This window comes from Indicator indicator, chromosome 16, assembly GCF_027791375.1.
Source record: "Indicator indicator isolate 239-I01 chromosome 16, UM_Iind_1.1, whole genome shotgun sequence".
NCBI lineage: Eukaryota > Metazoa > Chordata > Aves > Piciformes > Indicatoridae > Indicator > Indicator indicator.
The window spans coordinates 3,221,570-3,240,386 of NC_072025.1; the positions used below are offsets into that span (position 1 = coordinate 3,221,570).

The following is an 18,817-nucleotide window of genomic DNA, read 5'->3' on the forward strand; positions in this document are numbered from 1 at the left end:
TTCCTTGAACACTTCCAGGGATGGGGACTCCACCACCTCCCTGAGCAGCCTCTTCCAATCCCTGACCACTCTTGCAGCAAAGAAATTTTTCCTAATCGCTTCCCCTGGTGCAACTTGAGGCCTTTTTCTCTTCTTCTAACCACCTGATACTAGGGAGAAGAGACCAACCCTCCAGCTGGCTCCAACCTCTTTTCAGGGAGCCATAGAGAGCAATGAGGTCTCCCCTCAGCCTCCTTTTCTCCAGGCTGAGCAACCCCAATTTCCTCAGCTGCTCCTCCCCAGCCCTGTTCTCCAGACCCTTCCCCAGCTTCCTCACCCTTCACAGATGCACAGAGTCCAATTTTCCTTACACTTCCTTATTATCAGCATGGCAATTTGATATTTATTGCCTTTTTTTTTTTTTTTGAGAGAGAAAGTTGTGCAAATCTTCCCAAATAATAATCATCCTCTGAGGTTGGGGTGCATGGAGCAGGTGATATCCCAAAGCAACCCTCTGTAGATTTCCTCCCTAAGGATCCGAAAAGGATGTTTTCAAGCTATTGATTCTTTGGGTTGTTTTTATTCAGGGATAGAAGGGAGTCCTGAGACTTGGATAGACTGAGGAACTTAATGAGGTTCAACAAGGATAAGTGCAGAGTCCTGCAGCTGGGAGGGAAGAATAAACTGCACCAGCACAGGTTGGGAGGGGATCTGCTGGAGAGCAGCCCTGGGGAGAAGGTCCTGGGAGTGCTGGTGGACAACAAGTTCTGCATGGGTCAGCAATGTGCCCTGGTGGCCAAGAAGGCCAGTGGGGTCTTGGGCTGCATTCAGAGGAGTGTGGCCAGCAGGGCCAGGGAGGTTCTTCTCCCTCTCTTCTCTGCCCTGCTGAGACCTCACCTGGAATATTGCATCCAGCTCTGGGCTCCCCAGTTCAAGAGGGACAGGGATCTGCTGGAGAGAGTCCAAGGGAGGGCTGCAAGGATGCTGAAGGGACTGGAGCAGTGCCTGGGGAGGAGAGGCTGAGAGCCCTGGGGCTGGGTAGTCTGGAGAGGAGAAGGCTGAGAGGGACCTGATCAATGTCTATCAATAGCTGAGGGCTGGGGGTCAAGAGGGAGGGGACAGGGACAGGCTCTGCTCAGTTGCACCCTGGGATAGGCCAAGGGGCAATGGATGGAAACTGCAGCACAGGAGGTTCCACCTCAACATGAGGAGGAACTTCTTCACTGTGAGCATCTCAGAGCACTGGAACAGGCTGCCCAGAGAGGTTGTGGAGTCTCCTTCTCTGCAGACTTTCCAGCCCCATCTGGATGTGTTCCTGTGTGACCTGTGCTGGATTCTGTGGCCCTGCTCTGGCAGGGGGGTTGGACTTGAGGATCTCCAGAGGTCTCTTCCAACCCCTAACATCCTGTGAGCCTGTGATTTTTAGTGAAATTCTGAACTGAGCTGCAGATTGGCATCACACCTCCACAAATCCCAGCCTGCTGGGAGAAGACCACAACCAACAACCAGGAGGACTAAATGCCACTGGTGACACAGCCTTGCCAGTAAAGGAACACCCAGCACCTGTTCCTTTAGGGAAAAAAACAAACAAAAAAAAAACAAAAAAAAAAAAAAAAAAAAAAAAAAACCAAAAAACCAAAACCAAACAACCTGATGCATCACACCCAAATCAGATTTTTAAGGATGATGGAAAGGTGTGAGGCTTTCCCCCCCCAAAAAAAAAAAAACACAACCTTTTCCCAGTGGAATAAGACCAGCAAGAAACCTCAAGGAACATTCAGAGAAGCCTTTATTGGGTTAGAAACACTGTGCAGTTTATGTCCCAGCTTACAGAAACATTCCAGCTGGGTACAAAGGAGCAGGGATTGCTGCTTTGATTCCCACAAGGATTCAGCTCCAGGCTGGCTCAAGCAGACCATGTGTCATCTGCAGCCCTCAAACCCTTGCTCCTCTTACCAGGTTGAATATAGAAACCTATCTCTAGCTTTAAAAGAGAGAGAGAAAAAATATATACTTCTAAAAAAGAAGGCAAGTACAAAATCTGGAAGCCAGAAGTGATTCTACTGTTTGTGCCTCCTAGTGCTGCTTCTTGTCCTTTCTTCTCAGCCCTTTGGTGTTTTCCAGGAGGTTTCTTGGAAGGTGTTGAACCAACTTAATTCCTCCAAACACTGCTTATGGATATAGACATATCTGATTTCTTTTCTCCAGGAGGATCTTACCAAAGGTTGGTAGAAACACTCAGGGAATCCTTCCAAGGGTTTACATTCAGAGTAATTTTCACTGTGCAAGGGTGCATCCAGAACAGGTCCACTCGAGGCAGGTGGTGACACAAGGCCCCTGTATCACCTCCACAGCCCTTCACAAGGCAGCTGGTGCAACAAGAAAGAGCCTGCTCCCCAGCAGCATGAGGAGCTGAGGGTTTTACCAACAGCTCTGCCAAACGAGGCTGGAAGACTTTCATCCCATGGGAGAAGGCTGGCCAGGTTTCTCAGGGAGGAACCTGCAGGTTTGTTCCTATTTGGTGGATGAAGGGAGGTAAGGACACCCCTCCAGATATCCCCTAATGCTCCTCCAAGCCCAAAGAGTCTTTTTGCCCCACCACAGGGCTGGACCTCCCTGAGAGGGTTGAGCAGGCTGGACTTCTCCTGAGTTTTTGTGGGAGCAAAGGCAGTGGAGCTGACCAGGGAGGCCACAAGGAGCCCGACAAAGTCAGCTTTATCCCTCCCCCTTTGCATTTCCATGAGATGAACAAGCCTCCAGCGAAGCAACACAACAGAGGGGGCTGTGCTGGCTTCTAGGGAGCGTTAGCAAGAGCAGGCTGAGTGTCCAACTTTCCTCTGCAAGGCGATGCTTCCTCCTGCCCCTTAGGGAGAGCCCTTCGCGGGGCAGCGCTTCTTGATCTGGAAGAACTCGCACTTCTTGTACTTCATTGTCAGCCCGTACTGAGGGGTGACGTCCACCTTCTCCCCGGGCACAAGGCTGAACTCCAGCTGCTGCAGCATGATGGCCAAGAAGAGGAAGACCTCCCACCGGCCGATCGTCTCCCCGATGCAGCGCCGCTTCCCCAAGCCGAAGGCCAGCACTTTGTCGCTCTCCGTCCTGTTTATTTCGGTCCCCGCGGCGTTGAGGAACCGCAGGGGGTCGAAGGCTGAAGGATCCCTCCAAAGCTTCCTGCAGCAGAAAGGAGACACGCCTTGAGGTAGCCCTATTAGCACCCACCGCGGTGGGGGCAGCAGGCAAAACAACTCCCGGCGGGGGGAGGCATCACAATCGTTTCTCATTTCACCACCCAAAGACAACTTTGGCAACCTCTCCCCCTGGTCTAAAATGCCAGCTATGTGTCAGGCCCCATCAGCTCAGCCTGCTGAAACCTCCTTTCCAAACGCAGAGCTTGTTTGTCTGGGCAGACACCGGAGATGGATTTAATTCAGCGTGCAGTAGCTGAGAGCTCCTGCAGCTGCAGCCAAAAGCAGAGCACAGAGAGCAGCCAGCAGCTCTTACGAAAGGACAGATGGACACCTGAGGCTTTTCCCACCTTGAATCCTTCCAGCAAAACTTCCCAACCTGTCCCAGCTCAGCTGCTGGGAGGTGCCAGGTGGGATTTTTCCATTGCCTCAGCTGAGAACTTCTGCTTAGGTATGGGGAATCCTTTCCAGCCCTGAAGAAAGCGTCCCTGCTGCAATGCTCACCAGTGTATGCAGGAGCAGGAGGGATATTCCAATGGTTCTGTGCTACTTAGAGAATCACAGAGCCACAGAATTGTCAGGGTTGGAAGGGACCTCAAGGCTCAGCCAGTTCCAGCCCCCCTGCCATGGGCACAGACACCTCACACTACAGCAGGTTGCTCACAGCCACATCCAGCCTGGCTGCAAAAACCTCCAGGGATGAGGCTCCCACCACTTCCCTGGGCAACCTCTTCCAGTGTCTCACCACCCCGTGAAGAACTTCTTCCTAACATCCAGTCTGAATCTCTCCACTTCTAGATTTGCTCCATCCCCCCCAGTCCTATCATTACACCCTCAAAAGTCCCTCCCCAGCTTTCTTGGAGCCTCCTTAAGGTACTGGAAGGCCACAAGAAGGTCTCCTCAGAGCCTTCTCTTCTACAGACTGAACAACCCCAACTCTCTCAGTTTGTCTCCATAGCAGAGGAGCTCCATCCCTCTGCTCATCCTCATGGCCCTCCTCTGGACACTCTCCAGCACCTCCAGATCCTTCCTGGAACAGAGGCTCCAGAACTGGATGCAGTACTCCAGGTGGGGTCTCACGAGGGTGGAGCAGAGGGGGAGAATCACCTCCCTTGCCCTGCTGGCTATGGATATAAACATCTTGGCCTTCTGATCCAAAAGATCTGATCTGGAAACCGACTTTCTTATCAAGTCTAAGTCAACATACTTCCCCCCCCCAGGAGAGTCTCAACTGGAGAGCAGTGGAGGGGTGAGGTGGGGCTTTGGTTTTTTCCTGTCAGCAGTTACAGCATGACCCTGTTGAGTTTAACGAGAGTCATGTCAGGACATTTTTCTTCCTGAAAGAGGGAACCAGGCAGCTCCATTGAGCACGTCCAGAACCATCAAGCCAGATCACAAGGGCTGCTTGGCAGGAGGATCAGTCAGTTCCTGGTCATTCAGCAGCCCAAGCTGCCAGCCCTTGCACGTAGGCAGAAAGTCCAGTGCAGGGAGGACATCACCACGTTGCTGCACAGGAACACATTTAGGTGTTCAAAACCAGACCTGGCACTTCAGGATGTGGTTTAGTGGCCATTAATGGTGGTGGCTTGATGGTTGGACTTGATGGCTTTAGAGATCTTTTCCAACCTTAATGGTTCTGTGAAATGGAGAAGCGCTGGGGTTGGGGAGCCGCTGAAGCAGTGACCAAGTCAACTCAGAGCACCTCCATGCCCAAATAGAGACAGACAAGGCCAGGGCTCACCATCCCAAACACACCATTTGTGGTCTAATCTTCCTTTTCCTGGGGCAGGTGGGGGATTTGATGTACTCACTCATCATGGTTGACTTGCCACTGGTTGACAAACACGCAGGTGTCCTTGGGGATGTAGTAGCCGTTCAGCACCGTCGCTTTCGTCGTGCTGAAAGACACATGGGCAGAGAGAAGAAGTCAGGAAGGCCACCAGCATCCTGGCCTGGATCAGCAAGAGTGTGGCCAGCAGGAGCAGGGAAGTTATTGACCCCCTGTATGCAGCACTGCTGAGGCCACACCTTGAGAGCTGGGTTCAGTTTTGGGCCCCTCGCTCCAAGAAAGACACTGAGAGGCTGGAGCAGGTCCAGAGAAGGGCAACAAAGCTGGGGAAGGGTCTGGAGAACAGGGCTGGTGAGGAGCAGCTGAAGGAGCTGGAGGTGTTGAGTTTGAGAAGAGGAATCTGAGGGGAAGCTTCATTTCTCTCTACAACTCCCTGGAAGGAGGTTGGAGCCAGGTCAGGGTTGGTCTCTTCTCCCAAAGAAGGAGTTACAGGACAAGAGGAAATGGCCTCAAGTTGCCCCAGGGGAGGTTTAGGTTGAATATTAGAAGAAACTTCTTCCCTGAAAGGTTTGTCAAGCCCTGGAAATGGCTTCCCAGGGAGGTAGTTGAATCCCCATCCCTGGAGGTGTTTTAAATATGCAGAGATGTGGTGCTGAGGGTTATGGTTTAGCACCAGCCTTGAAAGAGGTAGAGAATGGTTGGACTTAATGATCTTCAAGGGCTTTTCCATCCAAAACCATTCTGTGGCTCTATGGTGCAGCCAGAGGCAGCACAGCAAGGTGGCAGATGCACCATCAGTGAGCATAAAAGCCATGGGGAGCTCTCCAGGCTGTGCCCTGGAATGTTTTCCCACAGCAGGGATCAGTTTCCAGGCAATTTCCAGGCACCTGCCAGAAAACCCCTTCCAAAAAAATCCCCCCAAACACTGTGTCAGCTGCTCCAGCCCATACCTGTGTGGGATGGTGAAGGGCAGGAAGGAGGAGTGCCTGAACATCTCCAGGATGAAGGCCTCTGTGTAGGGCAGCCTGCCCCGGTCCGACAGCCTCGGTCTCCTCTCCTGGCCAATGGTCTGGTCTGCACGAGGTCAAGAAGAGGAAGCTGGTTGGGGTCAGCCCCGGCCAGAGGGGTTTTGGGCTCTGGGGAAGCAGGTGTGTGGACTCACCTAGTTCTTCCTGGATCTTCTTCTGGATGTCAGGGTACAAGGCAACATACATAAGGCTCCAGGCCAGGGCAGTTGTCACAGTGTCAAAGCCTGGAGATTGAAAAGGCATTCAGCCACCAGAAGAGGTGAGAGGGGATTTACAGCCCCCACCACCCCAGCTGTTTGCCTTGGACCTGTTCCCTCATCGGCTCTCACTGAAAAGCCATCTGCTCTGGTGGCCACCTGAGAGCCCAGCAGGAGCTCCAAAGGACCAAGGTGGACAGGATGTCAAAGCTCCAGCTCCAGCTCCCCCACCCAGCCTCCCAGCAGCAAGACTTTACCCTCAGGAACCTTCTCACCTGCCCCAAAGAGGTCATAGACGATGTCGATGATCTTCTCATTGGAGATGGGGACTCGGGTGTCCTCCCCAACACTCTTCTCTTGGCAATGCTCAATCAGTGAGTCTGTGATGTCCCTGATGTGCTCCTGGGGAAGAGGACAGGTCCTAGCCAGGGACATTAAGGGCACCCAGAGCTGGGGAAACTCCCCCCGGCCATTCCCAGCTCCTGTGGGGATTAACTACTGATTTGAGAGCTCCAAGGAGCTCTCCTGGGCAGAGGCAGTGGGACAAGGGACCCATTGTCAGGTAAGCAGCATCTCTGACAGCTGTAGGCATCTCAACCCACATCCAAGAGCATCCAAGCTCTTACCTTATCAAAGGTGGCGTAATGCTCCTGGACAATTTTTTTCACAAAGAGGTTGAAGCGGTGGTTGACATCCTTAAAGAGCTGCATGGTGCGGCTGGGAAGGTACTGGAGGAGGGGGATGAAGTCAGCAGGATGGCCAGAAGCAGCCACTTCCCCAAACTCGTTGTTGAGGTTCACTATATTGAACAGCTCTTGGTCGTTGTGGTCGTAGCGCTTGCCAAAGCACATGGCGCAGATGACGTTGGCCACAGACACCACCAGGTACTGGGTGAGGTCAAAGCTCTTCTTCTCATCCATCACCTGGAGAAACTTGGTGACCAGGTACTCAGCCTCCTTGGATATGTGCTCCTCCAACAGGCAGGTGGAAGAGGAGGTGGGGCTGGAAGTGATGGAGAAGGTCTTGAGGGCGTTCTGGGCCAGCTTCCTGCGGGCTCTCCACACCTCCCCTGAGTCGGGGCTGAAGGCCAGGCTGTGGCCATTGGAAATGTACTTGAAGCTGTGGAGGTCAGGACGCCCCATAAAGTCTTCTCCTTGCTTCACCAGGGCTTGCTTGATGGTGTCCAACCCGCTCAGCACCACCACGGGCCGGGTGCCGATCCTGATCCCCATCACGTCCCCATACTTCTGGCTCAGCTTGCTCAGGGCCAGGTGTGTGTCCTTCCTCAGCTCCAGCACGTTGCCCAGGATGGGGTAGCCTCTGGGGCCTGGGGGGCTCTTCAGACCCTTGGGCACATGCTGCTGAAGGGACTGGACAAGTAGGAAGACCAAGCAGAAGACAGCAGCCACAAGGAGGACCTCAGTGGCCGAGACAATTCCTTGGCTTCCCACCAGTGACATCCCAGCCTTCACTGCTGCCAGCATACTGAAACCTTGGCAACAAAGCAAAGAGACATTATGAGGGGGGGAAGGTCCATGGAGCACCTCTAGTTTGAGATGGCCTTAGTAGACACCACACAGGACTGCAGGAGCTGGGCTCCAGTTCTTCTGCATAGCTGCCTCAGTTTTCCATACTTCAGGAAACTGCTCACACTTGAAAGCAGGTTTTGGTTTGTTTATTTGTTTGTTTGTTTATTTGTTTTTTCTAGCCAGGAGAGAAAGGAACAGGTCCTGTAGCTTCTTTTCTGTGAGCCAGTATAGGGGATGTGCCCTCCCAACCACAGGGGCTCTCCTTTCAACTGCAAATTCTTCCAGAGCTCTCAACTCCTGGAGAGCTGAGTCCTTCCAGTTGGAGTCATCTGGTTGCTCACCCCAACCCTCTGCTCACTGCCAAACTCTGTGCAGCATTGCCACTGACCTTCTGAAAGAGGCTGGCCACGAAAGCTGGCCATGGCTGCAGCTACATGGGGCCAGCAGGCTGTGGGACCTGGCTCTCAGCCCCACTAGAAATCCCACAGAACCTCCGGAGCCAGGAGCAGGGAAAGGCTGGCTCTGACATCCCACCTACCCTCGGTTTGGCAGCCCCCTGCAAGAACCCAAACTCCACAGGGCGAGGAGCCTGAAGATGCAGGGCTGCTGGCACATCTGCAGACCAATTGGGACCTCTTCCCAGCCCATTAGAGACAGGGTGGACATCCCACAGAGATTGCGGACTGTGGGGCAAAGAGTTACCCGCAAAGGACTCTCCCCTCCAGAATTCATCTTCCGACAGCTGTGGGAAGGATGCCATGGGAGGTTTGGGGGAGCCAGAGAAGGGGAACACCCTATTGCAGGGCTTCCATCCCTTGAGAAGGTGGAGGGGAGTCCTGGGGAAGTGTCGCCCACTCCTCTCCATCCCCCCCGGGGCTGGGGGTAACTCACCTGCGGAGCGGCGCGGCGGGGAGGGGCCCGATCCTGGCGGCAGGTACCCCTGCGCCCTTCGCTCCTGCTTTATATGCATCGCCGCTCGCCCTGATTGGCCCGGCAGCCTCCCGTCACGTGACCGCAGCCTAATCAAAGCTGACGTCTGTCCAAACTCCTCAAGAACTCTCCGGACCCCACCTCCCCGCCAGCTTTCCCCCCACCCTACCCCAACCCCGGCCGTGGGAGTCCCGGTGTCCTGAGTGTCCCCCCGGTGGGGTGGCTGCGAAGGGGCGGACGAAGGAACGGAGAGGGTTTTGCGGGGTGTGGTGGTGGAGTTGGGGGTGTCCCAAAGGGTCAGGTGGGGGGTGCCGATGCCTCTCGTGGTATTCCATCCCGGGAGGGGGGGGCATTGCGTGCGAAGCGGGCGGGATGTTTGGGCAACCCGCACCGCCCTGGTCACTCCAGTCACGCTACCGGCAGGATCTTAAAGGCGCCGGTACCGAGCACCGGTTCCCCCCACCTTCCCCAAAACCCCACCCAGGGCAGGGCCTCGGTTCTGCTGGTTTCCCACCCGCCTTTCCCACCCCACTCCTCGCTGCGGGTACCCGACTCCATCCCGTCTCCCGCTGCCCCGCCGCCGGTGCCTGCAGCCCTGGGGTGTTCCCGGTGTCCGGAGCAGCGGGGCGAGCGGGAGCGTGGGAAACCAGCCCCGCTGTGAGGATCCCCCCGCGATGGGGCTCCACTAACACGCGGGGATGAACAGGGGCCCCCCCGCGGCTTTGACCGTCCCCTCCGCCTGTGCTGCTCGGTAAAGCGGAGGGAAGAGAACCGAGAAGGGGTCACAGCATCCGTACCCGTCCTGGATATCCCCCCCACCCCCCTCCCGCTGCGTGGCCGCCCGTGGGTTCCAGACTGGGAGTGGAATTCGTGACTCCCAGCCTCGATCGGGTCCCCGTGGAGAAGGGAAGGGGGGAGTGTTAGCGGGGGGGCAGCTCCCGGTGATGGGTCACGGCCCTCGGTGCCCCGGCCCCTGTTAAAGATTGTCCAGGTTCGCGTGAGAATCGGCTGTGCCCTCTGTCACCTCCTGTCCCCGAGGGACACAGCGGCCCGCGGGGTGAGGTGGCACCGCCATGGGGCCGGGGGGGGCGGCCGGACACGTCGTGGCGGGGGGGATGCTCGGGGGACAAAAGGTGGGGGGTCTCAGGCAGAGTTTGCAGCTCCAGCCCCTCCATCCCCGGTCCCCGCGGGATGACACAGCTGGGCCTGCCCTTCAAGGAGGATAAGGGGGACCAACCTGCACCCCAAATCTTCCCCCCGGTTCCACCTGCATCCCTGTCCTCAGCGGGGTGAGAGAGGGACCGGTGGGTCCCGCCCCGCTTTGGGTTGGGGGGTCCCAGAGGTGACATTGGGGACATCGCGTGCGAAGGGGCTCCGGCCAGACCCGGGAGGGCCGCCCCGGTCACTCGCAGTCACGCTATGAGTGGGTGGGGGGGAAATGGCTTTTAAAGGACCAGGGCGGTGGCCCCACGTCCACGAGCCTGGCCCGGGGTCAAGGTGGCGCCGGAGCAGCTCACGATCAGCCACCCCCGAGCGATCGGGGCAGAGGGGGGTGTCCAGCACCCAGTAGATGGAACACTGCCAATACCTGCAAGATACCAGCAACTCCCGCTGCCACTTGTGTTCCCCTCGACAGGACACAGATGTCCCATCCCTCTCCGGTAAGGAGTGGGGAAGAGGGTGGTTTCTCACAGTGCAAAAGGGGGGTGTCAATCGTGCCACCGCCAATGTCCCCTGTGGGGACACCCCTGAAGAGTTCTGTCATGGTCCCAGGCACAGGGCTGTCCACCCTCAGGTGCCACGCTACCTTTCCCAGTGGCTCAGGAGAGGGGCTGATTGGCACACAAGGACCACACAGGACACAAAGCCCAGGTGGAGATCTTCTCCAAGCACACAGGGACAGCCCTGGCCGCAGCTCCTGGTGAAGCCACATCCCTGCTGTCACCACATGCGTGGGGTTGGCGTTCACGCATGTCCTTGCACACACACACACACACACACACACACACACACAAACACACATGCTGGCACCACCACCTTGGCCACTAAAACCCTGCCAAGGTGCAGGGACTTGGCAGCAGCTCCCCAGTGACTCCTCCCAGGCCAGCTCTGGGGAGCTGAGGGCTGAGTGCAGGGTGGTGGCTGGGGTGGGAGCCCAGCGCTGGGTGATGCTGGGTTTTGGGGCGTGAGGCTGCCTGGCACGCAAGGCAGGAGCACTTAACACTGTTCTCATCAAGAGGCACGCAGCCCCTGCAGGGCTTGGCAGGGAGCTCACAGGAGGCTAGTGGGGCAGGGAAGGGGATGGGAGGGAGTGAGAGAGGGATAGGTGGGTCCTGAGCCTCAGGACCCTCCTCATCTTTTCCACTGCTTTGGGGTATAGGATCATGGAACTGTTTTGGTTGGAAAAGGTCTCTAAGATCTGCCAGTTCAACCATCAGCCTGAGATCACTGTGGCCACCTCCCAGAGTGCCATGTCCACACACTCTTTGAACATCTCCAGGGACGGTGACTCCACCACCTCCCTGGGCAGCCTGTTCCAATCCCTGACCACTCTTGCAGTAAAGAAATTGTTCCTGATGTCCAACTTACACCTCCCCTGGAGCAGCTGGAGGCCATTTCCTCTCATCCTGTCACTAGGAGAGACTGGTGCAGGTTCCCCATCTGCACGAGGTCTGAAATGTTGCCTCCCCTACCCCAACCCCACACAATGGAGCTGGGAAGAATCATAGAATCCTAGATCCATGGGGACTGGAGATTACTGACTGGATCCAGCTCACGGGGCAAGCCCTTCGTTGCCCTTCTGCTGTGGAAGCCCAGCCTGCCTCCACAAAAGCCCTCTTGAGGTCTTCCTCGCTGGAAGGCACTGCCTGGTGAAGCTGGGGCTGGTTGGTCTGCGAGGTGCCCAGGAATTATCAGCAGGGATATTTGCAGCCAGGGTTTTGTAACTGTTCTTGCCAAACGTTAATGAACGGCGTCATTGCCATTAATGAGCCTGATTAGCCCCGATGTTGAAAGCCTTTATTAAAGATTAGCTCAGCTTTTCCCTGGGCCAAATTCCCACTCTATTTTTTCAAAGCCTGAAGGAAACTTTAGGGCCAAAACCTCAAAGTTCTGGCTCATTTCTATTCCTTCCCAAAGCCTTGAATTTCATCCCAGCTTCAGCAACAGCCCCACTCACTCCCGCATCTGCTCCTGGGTTGGGCAAGCTGTGGTGGGCTTGGAACAATGAACTGCCCCCAGCTTTGCCCCTTTCACCTCTCCTATCTCTTGGACTCACCTCCTCCTGCTCCTCCTCCCCTCTGCCCTGAGCCAGGGGACATGAGCCAGCTGCCTTCTCACGCAAACCTGGGCAATGGTTAACCTGAGGCTGGCTCCACCGCTGGGCCAGAAGGTCCTGCCACCAGCAGGCACAGGGCACAAGTGCTGGGTGATTCCCTGGGGATGAAGACAGCCATGGATGCCTTGCTGTAATCATAGTGTCTCACTCCTGGAAGCAGCTGTAGCCTGCAGTTCCTAGCACCTCCAGACTGGCCATAGAGGTGAGAGCTCTCTCTGTGTGCTGGGAATGGGCTGGACAGGCCAGGAAAGGTCTTTGAGGGACGTTCTGGCACCCACAGGGCAGTGATGCCATGTGTGTATCCTCCCTCCGTGCAAGAGCAGTGCTTAGGGACCCCTTTCTGTTCTCCCTGTCCCTTCTGCCTCCCTGATCCCTTTCTACCCTGCCCATCCTGGGCTTTAGGGTGGGAGGAGAAGTCTCCATTCATCCCCCAGAGCCTGTTGGAGCCGAGGAAAAACCTTCCCTGGCTTCTTGGGCTGGCTCCAGCCAGACTCAGCCTCCTTTGTTAATGGGTAGCTTTTGTGTCATGACCCAACCACAGCACCTGGCTGTGCAAAGAGGGGGAGCGTATATAAAGCCAAAGTCTTTCCTGGTGGGAGGAGAAGAAGGTCCAGGTGGCAGAAGAGCAGGCAGCTGCCAAACCCCTTCTGCTGGGAGCTACTTGCAGCAGAAACAGCCCTGTGTATCACAAGGACCTGCAGGTAGCAGACAACTTGTGTGTGTGTGTGTGCTCCTGAGCATGGATATAGGACTGGGATGGTCACATTAAGGACACTGAGGTGCTGGAGAGGGTCCAGAGAAGGGCAACAAAGCTGGGGAAGGGTCTGGAGAACAGGGCTGGTGAGGAACAGCTGAGCGACCTGGGGTTGTTCAGTCTGGAGAAGAGAAGGCTGAGGGGAAGGCTGGTTTCTCTCTACAACTCCCTGAAAGAAGGTTGGAGCCAGGTGGGGGTTGGCCTCTTCTTCCTAGTACCAAGTGACAGGATGAGAGGAAACAGCCTCAAGTTGCACCAAGGGAGGTTTAGGTTGGAAAATAGGAGAAACTTCTTCACTGCAAGAGTGGTCAGGCATTGGACCAAGCTGCACAGGGAGGTAGTGGAGTCACTATCCCTGAAGGTGCTCAAGAAAGTTGTGGCCATGGCACTTTGGGGCATGGTATAATGACCAAGGTGGTTGTGGGTTGGCAGTTGGACTCAATGATCTTAGAGATCTTTTCCCTACTTAGTGATTCATTAATGATTCTGTGATTTGGGGTTGAAGGAGAAATTCGTGCACCAGGCTCTCCCCTCCCTCCGCTGCTCACTCAGTGAGCTGTGATCTCCTGCAGGGCAGCCTTGTGCTAGTGGCCTCCCAGCAGATCCAACCTCCTGGGTTTAAATCCTCATGGGTTTGGTGGGCCTGAGGCCAGCTTCACTGAGGAGTTGCTGTTCCTCTTCTCCTACCTTCCTGCAGTTTTCTGTGCTCTGTTGCAAACAGAAGGTGTCCATGGCTGTGGATCTGCTGCAGGAGAAGATCTGCCATTAAAGGCTCTGGGGAGCTGAGGTCCCCATTAAGTGAGGGATGTGTTTGGAGTCTTTATAGGTCTCCAGTTTGTGCCCCTTGAAAACCCCCAAGTGCTGTACAGGCAGCTCCATCAGCCTGAACCATTTAAGGCCACTTGGTGCCTTTTCTCAGCATCAGGAACATCTGGAGGACTCAGTCTCTTGCTAACCTCTTTGACACAGTCCTGTTTAACTCCTTTAGGGTTCCCAAATGCTGGCAGCAGTGAAGGCTGGGATGTCACTGGTGGGAAGCCAAGGAGTTGTCTCAGCCACTGAGGTCCTCCTTGTGGCTGCTGTCTTCTGCTTGGTCTTCCTACTTGTCCAGTCCCTTCAGCAGCATGTGCCCAAGGGTCTGAAGAGCCCCCCAGGCCCCAGAGGCTACCCCATCCTGGGCAACGTGCTGGAGCTGAGGAAGGACACACACCTGGCCCTGAGCAAGCTGAGCCAGAAGTATGGGGACGTGATGGGGATCAGGATCGGCACCCGGCCCGTGGTGGTGCTGAGCGGGTTGGACACCATCAAGCAAGCCCTGGTGAAGCAAGGAGAAGACTTTATGGGGCGTCCTGACCTCTATAGCTTCCGTTACATTGTAGATGGCCAGAGTCTGGCCTTCAGCCCCGACTCAGGGGAGGTGTGGAGAGCCCGCAGGAAGCTGGCCCAGAACGCCCTCAAGACCTTCTCCATCACTTCCAGCCCCACCTCCTCTTCCATCTGCCTGTTGGAGGAGCATGTCACCAAGGAGGCTGAGTACCTGGTCACTAAGTTTCTCCAGGTGATGGATGAGAAGAAGAGCTTAGAGCCTTACCAGTACCTGGTGGTGTCTGTGGCCAACGTCATCTGCGCCATGTGCTTTGGCAAGCGCTACGACCACAACGACCAAGAGCTGCTCAGTGTGGTGAATGAAACTGAGCAGTTTGTTGATGTGGCTGCTTCTGGCAATCCTGCTGACTTCATCCCCCTCCTCCAGTACCTTCCCAGCCGCTCTATGACCTTATTTAAAGACTTCAACAAGCGCTTCCTCCATTTCCTGCTGAAGAGGGTCAAAGAGCACTACCAGACCTATGACAAGGTAAGAGCTTGCAGGACCACCCCAGAGAGGCATCCCCACTCTCTGCCCCTCTCTATGAGTGAGTTGGTTTTCCTCTTGCAGCCAAGTATTGATGGACACCTCTGTCCTTGCAGAAGTCATGTCATCCAGCATGTCCAGCTGTAGTCTGATATGGTCTCTCCATATGCAGCCCAGCATTGCAGTCCTCCTTCTCCATGGCCTTGCCTGACAGGGTTAGTTTGATGGCTGAACACCTGAGCTGTGCCACAGGTTCCCTGGAGAACCATCTCCTTCTTTTTTATGGGTTTCAAAAGCAGTAGGGACCATGGGTACTGAAAGATGATGTTCTCCAGAGCTTGCACCACCCTGGGCTCCCCCAGCATCAGGTTGTTGTTCAATAACATCCATTTCTCTGCTGGTCCTGCTTCCATGACTTGTCTCCTCTTACCTCTCAGAACAACATCAGGGACATCACTGACTCCCTCATTGAGCAGTGCCTGGAGAAAAAAATGGACTCTGCCACACGGATCCCTAAGGAGAAGATTGTCAACCTTGTGAATGACCTCTTTGGAGCAGGTATCTTTTCCCACCAGTCCTTCAGCCTCTGCAGATCCTCATGTTGTAGCTCTCTCTCTCTGACCCATCCTTGCCCAGCACCAGGCAGTCAGGTTGCATCTAAACGTTCATTCTTCTCCTCACTGGTCTTCCTGGACATTCCAGGGATAGCCCTGGGAACGCACCCTGGGCCATTAGCTCTGGAAAGAGGCTTCAGGGAAAAGCAAAGGGCATGGCTCACAGCTCAGCCAAGCTTCACAAGCTGGTGTGGCTTTTCCTGGTTGAGGGAGATGTCAACTGCCTGATTCATCTTTGAGTTACTTGGTGGAAACTCCCTCAGTTCCAGAGAAGCTGTACAAACCTGACACGAGCCGGGGGTGAATCAGGAGGAACCAGAACACGAAGCTTTAGCAGTTTTCTCCAACAGGACAGAAACCCAAGTCCAGTCCTCCTGGGTGTCCAGGATGTCCCCTGCCTTCCCAGCCATCCAGGAATGCTCAGTGTGATGGTGAGGCACGTGCTCTGCATGTTCTACAGACCTCCTCTATGTGCTTTTCCTCTCTGCCCAGGCTTTGACACTGTGACAACTGCCCTGTCCTGGAGCCTCATGTATCTCGTGACACAACCCCACATCCAGAAGAAGATCCAGGAAGAACTAGGTGAGTCCATAAACCTCCTTCCGCCACCCTCTAGGGCAAAAAAGCCCTCTCTGGCCAGGGCTGACCCCAACCAGCTTCCTCTTCTTGACCTCGTGCAGACCAGACCATTGGCCAGGAGAGGAGACCGAGGCTGTCGGACCGGGGCAGGCTGCCCTACACAGAGGCCTTCATCCTGGAGATGTTCAGGCACTCCTCCTTCATGCCCTTCACCATCCCACACTGGTATGGCTTGAGTTTGTGAAGGAGGTGGAGGGACAAGGTGGACTTGAGGCCTCTTGTTACTGCCTTGCTGGCAGCAGTGTGGCAAGAGGCAGGGAGATGATTCTCAGCTTGTAGAACGATGGCTTCATCATGGACACAGGGAGCCCACAGCTCCTCTGCAGGGCCATGTAGGAGCTCCCAAAGAGCCATTCTTACCTTCCCTTTGGGTTGCATCCTTCCATCAGCAGCATTAGGAGCAAAGCAGCAATCCCCTGAGGATGCAGAAGAACCTTTTTGCTTCCCAAACTCTCAGAGTCTCTTCTCTCTCCAGCACGACCAAGGACACAGTGCTGAATGACTACTACATCCCAAAGGACTGCTGTGTCTTTGTCAATCAGTGGCAAGCCAATCATGATGAGTGAGTACCTTCTGAGGCAGAAAGCCTCCTGCAGTCACATGCAGGACCCCTTCTGTACATTTATCCTCCTGGGCAGAAGAGGAGCCAACCTTCGAAGACAAAAGGGAGCAGGGAAGGTATCCACTGAAGTCAGGAATATCCCAAGCCAGGGGAGGTTTAGGTTGGACATTAGGAACAGTATCTCCACTGAAGGGGTTGTCAAGCCCTGGAACAGGCTGCCAAGGGAAGTGGTAGAATCACTCCTGGAGAGATTTAAAAGCTGTGTGGATGTGGTGCTGAGGACTTGGCAGTGTTGGGTTCATGGTTGGCCCATGGTGCTGGGCCAGCTCATTTAGACTATGTTCTTACCCTGAAAGGTTGGACTAGATGATCCTTGAGGTCCCTCCCAACCTGCTATTCTACGAATCTATGGCTCTATGAATCTGAAAGATCCTTCCCAGCTTGAATGAGTCTATGGTTCAATGATTCTTACTGACAGCTCCCACCTCCCAGTGTCTCCCCCACACCTGTGGCCAGGAGACACCATCGCAGCAGCTGATGTTTTCCCTCCTAGGAAACTTTGGAAGGATCCACTGGCCTTCAAGCCAGAGCGTTTCCTCAGTGCTGATGGGACCAGAGTGAACAAAGACGATGGGGAGAAGGTGCTGGTTTTTGGCCTGGGCAAAAGGAGATGCATTGGGGAAAACATTGCCAGGTGGGAGGTCTTCCTCTTCCTGTCCACCTTGCTCCAGCAGCTGGAGTTCAGCGTCTGTGATGGAGAGAAGGTGGACATGACACCACTCTATGGACTCACCCTGAAGCACAGAAGATGTGAGCACTTCCAGGTCAAGCAGCGCTTCCCCACGAAGAGCAGGGACTGAGCACTTGCTTTATCTCTTGGCCAGGCAGGAGGCAAAGACCTGGGTGGCCTTCTAGCACAGCTGGGACTGGTACCACTTTATGGGATGAGACAATAAAGGCTGTTGAAACTCCTCTCTTGCCTTGGCCACTTTGGAGCATTTCTTGCCTCCTTCACCTTCTCCTGTTGGCTTTTCTGTCAGATGATGGATATTGCATCAAATGTTCCCTCACATCTGGTCTTAGAACCACAAAGCAGGTTTGTGGGGTGGATGTGAACTGTCTTCTGCTCCAATGGGGAATGTACTGCTAGGGGATGTACTCCAAAACTGATCATCTGGGTACCACTGGGATGTACTCTTGGAGAATCACTCTTTGAGAGCTGAAGGAACATGTCCAGAGAAGGGCAACAAAGCTGAGGAAGTGTCTGGGGAACAGGGCTGGTGAGGAGCAGCTGAGGGAACTGGAGTTGGTCAGCCTGGAGAAAAGGAGGCTGAGGGGAGACCTCCTGGCTCTCTGCAACTCCCTGCAAAGAGGTTGAAGTGAGGTGGGGGTTGGTCTCTGTGGGATGAGAGTTGCACCAGGGGAGGTTTATTAGGATATTAGGAGCAATCTCTGCACTGCAAGGGTGGGCAGGCATTGGAACAGGCTGCTCAGGGAGGTGGTGGTGTCCCCATCCCTGGAGGTGTTTAAAAAAATGTGTAGAGGTGATGCCTTTCCTCCTCACAGAGATGCTCCATTCCCCTCAGCATCTTTATAGCCTCCTCTGGACTCTCTCCAGTCGTTTCCTGTCTCTCTTGAACTGGGGAGGCCAGAACTGGACACAGCACTCCTCACGTGGCCTCACTAGGGCAGAGTAGAGGAGTAGGAGAAGCTTCCTCTACCTGCTGACCACTCTCTTCTTCATGCACCTCAGGAGACCATTTGCCTTCTTGGCCAGGAGATCACACTGCTGGCTCGTGGGCAACTTGTTGCCCACCAACACTGCCAGGTCCTTCTCTGCAGAGCTGCTTTCCAGCAGGTCAGGCCCAAACCTCTCCTGGTGCAGGACCCTACCCTACCCTTCATGAGGTTCCCTTTTCGTCCCAACTCTCCAGCCTGTCCAGGTCATTTTTTTGCACAGTTTTGAGAATCTCTCAGCCAAGCTTGCACCAGAGGGTCTCCAGAAAAATGAGAGGGGATCCTTCAAATGAACTGGACTGGAGCAAAACCTCTCAGGAGGGATCAGTGTGCAGGAGAACTTCAGCTACCTGGAGAACTTCAACCACCTGGAGGACTTCAGCCACCTTCAGCCAATGCTGGGCCTGAAGGTGAGTAGGAAGGATTTTACCCTGTGCTATCAAGGAAGTCAAGCCACCAGTGTTCTGGAATGGTGCACAGGTGTTTTCATAATGGGGCAGAGAAGGGGAACAGGACCTTCTCCAACACCAGCTGAAGAGTTTACATTGGCTGCCAATCAGTCCCTGGCAGCAGAGGCAGGTGTCTCCTTCTCTTCAGCTTGCATGCTCAGCCCCTGACCAACGAGAGCTCCTTTCAGGTCTCAATGCCCATCACTCATCATGCATTGCACAAAAAACTTCCAAGA

General features: G+C 54.9%; 2 protein-coding genes across 2 annotated transcripts; one reads left to right on the forward strand and one right to left on the reverse strand.

Annotated features, from left to right (window-relative positions):
* Nucleotides 1–2,835: 2,835 nt before the first annotated feature.
* Nucleotides 2,836–7,662, reverse strand: LOC128972367 (cytochrome P450 1A4). Its single transcript, XM_054388260.1, has 6 exons — nt 6,805–7,662; nt 6,454–6,580; nt 6,116–6,205; nt 5,904–6,027; nt 4,976–5,062; nt 2,836–3,150 (listed from the first exon to the last, which is right to left on the reverse strand). The coding sequence occupies exons 1-6, from the start codon at nt 7,660–7,662 to the stop codon at nt 2,844–2,846; spliced, it is 1,593 nt and encodes a 530-aa protein (XP_054244235.1). The 3' UTR covers nt 2,836–2,843.
* A 6,063-nt stretch (nt 7,663–13,725) lies between these two features.
* LOC128972368 (cytochrome P450 1A5-like) lies at nt 13,726–17,255 on the forward strand. Its single transcript, XM_054388261.1, has 6 exons — nt 13,726–14,583; nt 15,018–15,138; nt 15,687–15,776; nt 15,875–15,998; nt 16,309–16,395; nt 16,949–17,255. The coding sequence occupies exons 1-6, from the start codon at nt 13,726–13,728 to the stop codon at nt 17,253–17,255; spliced, it is 1,587 nt and encodes a 528-aa protein (XP_054244236.1).
* Nucleotides 17,256–18,817: the final 1,562 nt, after the last annotated feature.